Source organism: Penaeus monodon, chromosome 11 (genome assembly GCF_015228065.2).
Source record: "Penaeus monodon isolate SGIC_2016 chromosome 11, NSTDA_Pmon_1, whole genome shotgun sequence".
NCBI lineage: Eukaryota > Metazoa > Arthropoda > Malacostraca > Decapoda > Penaeidae > Penaeus > Penaeus monodon.
The window spans coordinates 11,258,591-11,261,090 of record NC_051396.1 but is presented as its reverse complement, the minus strand read 5'-3'; the positions used below and the strand labels follow the sequence as shown (position 1 = coordinate 11,261,090).

Below are 2,500 nucleotides of genomic sequence, written 5' to 3'. Positions count from 1 at the left end.
ATTCAAAGATGTTCACTTATTGCGGAACGTGTGTGTTGGGCCTCGCGAGACGCTGACCGCCGCGATGCTGCCGCTCAGCACCGCCATCAGAGTGAACCTCCCGGCGAACCTCCAGCAGGCGTCGGGGGAGAATGACGACGTGGCCAAGGTGTTGGCGCGAGCCTTCGTGTCCTGCGACGTGGGCGTGGTGAAGTCGTGCCTGGAGCAGGGCGTGGACCCCAACATGCCTCTGCCCGGAGGCTACGTGCCCATCACCCTCATCATCTCGACGGCCGAGTCCGAGCGCTGGGTGGAGATCGTCAGAATGCTCTTGGAAGCAGGGGCGTCGCCGGACTGCCGCGACCCCCGCGGCACGCCCCTCCTCTCCCTTCTCGTGGCTACCTGCTCACCCGACCTCCTGGCGCTCGCGCTGAAGAAGGGAGCCGACATCAACGCCCACAGCCCCAGCGGCGAGACCCCGCTCATAAGCGCCGTTCACTACAAGCAAATCGAATGCTTGCGAATCCTGCTCCAGTACGGCGCGGATCCCAACACAGTCTCCGCCGACGGCTCCAGCGCCCTCATGTGGGCAGCGGGGCGGAGCAACGGCATAGGCATGCAGCGGTCCCTCACCTGCGTGAGGCTCCTCCTCGAGCACGGGGCCAGCCCGACGTTCAGCAACCCGCGGGGCTACACGCCGCTCATGGCTGCGGCGCTCATCCGGGAGGCGGAGGTGGTGCGCGTGCTGCTGGCATCTGGCGCCGACCCTGACACCAGAGACGCCCGAGGGGAAACGGCGCTCATCAAGGCGGTCTACTCCGACGCCGTTTTGGTCGTGAAGCTACTGCTTCAGTACAATGCTGACGTCAACATTCAGAATACGATGGGGTGCACCGCGCTCATGAACTGCGTGTCTGACGAGGTCCTGTCACTCCTCCTGCAGCACCGCGCCGACCCGACCCTCGTGGGGAACGACGGCAACACCGCCCTTCACTACCAGGCCTCCGAGAACCGCACCGAACACTCGCAGACGCTGCTCGAGTACGGCGCGCCGATCGACGCTCGGAACGCCAACGGGAACACACCGCTACAGATTGCCGTGCGCTCCTGCAGCTTCTCCGTCGTCGACCTCCTCCTGAACTGCGGAGCGAACGTCGCCTCCTTCAACGACGCCGGCGTGTCCATCCTTCACGACGCGCTGTTGTCCTGGGACTACTACAACACGCACGATGTCTTTACGGCTCTTAACACTCCCTCCCTCATGTCGGAGATGCTGTATTACATGCACAGCTGCGGGTCAGGACGGGTGCTGCAGGTGCTGGAGAGACTGCTGGAAGGCGGGGCTGACCCAGGGCTCGCCGGCGAGAGGGGCGTCACCCCCCTCATGCTGGCGGCCGCGCGGGGCGACGACAGGATCGTGCGTCTCCTCCTCGAGCGAGGGGTCGACCCGGCGGCCTCCGACGTAGGAGGACGCACCGCACTCTTCTACGCCTGCAAGTGGGGGCACGCCCGTCTGGTGGACATCCTGCTGGCGCACGACTGCTCTCCCAACGCCCCGGACAGCGCCAACAACCTTCCCATCTACTACGCCGCGCAGCACAGTCACACGTCCATCGTCATGGGGCTCATGGTGGATTTCGCCTTCTACTTTCGCTGCCAACACGCAGTCACTTGAACTGAGAGTGAACCAGTGATTTTGTATAAGTAGAACACACACTTATGCAGATAGATAAAGAGTGTGCATGCACAGGCATATCTATGAGACCGTTTTATACATGCTTGTGTGTGTGTGTGTGTGTGTGTGTGTGTGTGTGTGTGTGTGTGTGTGTGTTTGCCCATGTGTCTGTGTATACATATATATTTATGTATGTATATTTGTTGATCATATATAGCTGCATTGTTTCTTTAAGGCATGAAGAGACAATGCTAAAATGACCTTGAGTGCGTTTGGGCATTTTTCTGTTCTTCCATTCCATTCGTTGTTATATATATATATATTATAATATATAATATATATATATAAAATATATATTTTAATATTTTATATTTTATATATATATTATATATTAATATTATATTATATATTATTCTTGCATTCGTTGATATATATAATATATATATATATATATATATATATATATTATATATATATATATATATATTTTGTTGTGGTGTGTGTGTGTGTGTGTGTGTGTGTGTGTGTGTGTGTGTGTGTGTTGTTGTGTGTGTGTTGTGTGTGGTGTGTGGTGTGATGGTGTGTGTGTGTGTGTGTGTTATGTTGTGGTGGGTGTGTGTGTGTGTGTGTGGTGTGTATATGTGTGTGTGTGTGTGTGTGTTGTGGTGTGGGTGTTGTGGTGGTGTGTGGGGTGTGTGTGTGTGGTGTGTGTGTTTTGTGTGTGTGTGTTTATATATGTAATATATCGCGAAATCCGCATCACTTGCCCACCCATGGATGCGGCTGCATAGTACTGGTAAACTGGGGGGGAATAATTCGAACAAAAAGGGACATAGGCATGAGTAA

At 54.7% G+C, this 2,500-nt stretch overlaps 1 protein-coding gene across 1 annotated transcript in view; it reads left to right on the top strand.

The window, feature by feature from the left end:
- The window catches only part of LOC119578752 (ankyrin-1-like), a 2,318-nt gene extending 376 nt beyond the window's left edge, over positions 1 to 1,942 (top strand). Inside the window, exon 1 of the mRNA XM_037926368.1 lies at positions 1 to 1,942. This exon is cut by the window's left edge and continues 376 nt beyond it. Coding sequence (XP_037782296.1) covers positions 65 to 1,654 — 1,590 coding nt within the window. The 5' untranslated portion in view covers positions 1 to 64 and the 3' untranslated portion in view covers positions 1,655 to 1,942.
- Positions 1,943 to 2,500: the final 558 nt, after the last annotated feature.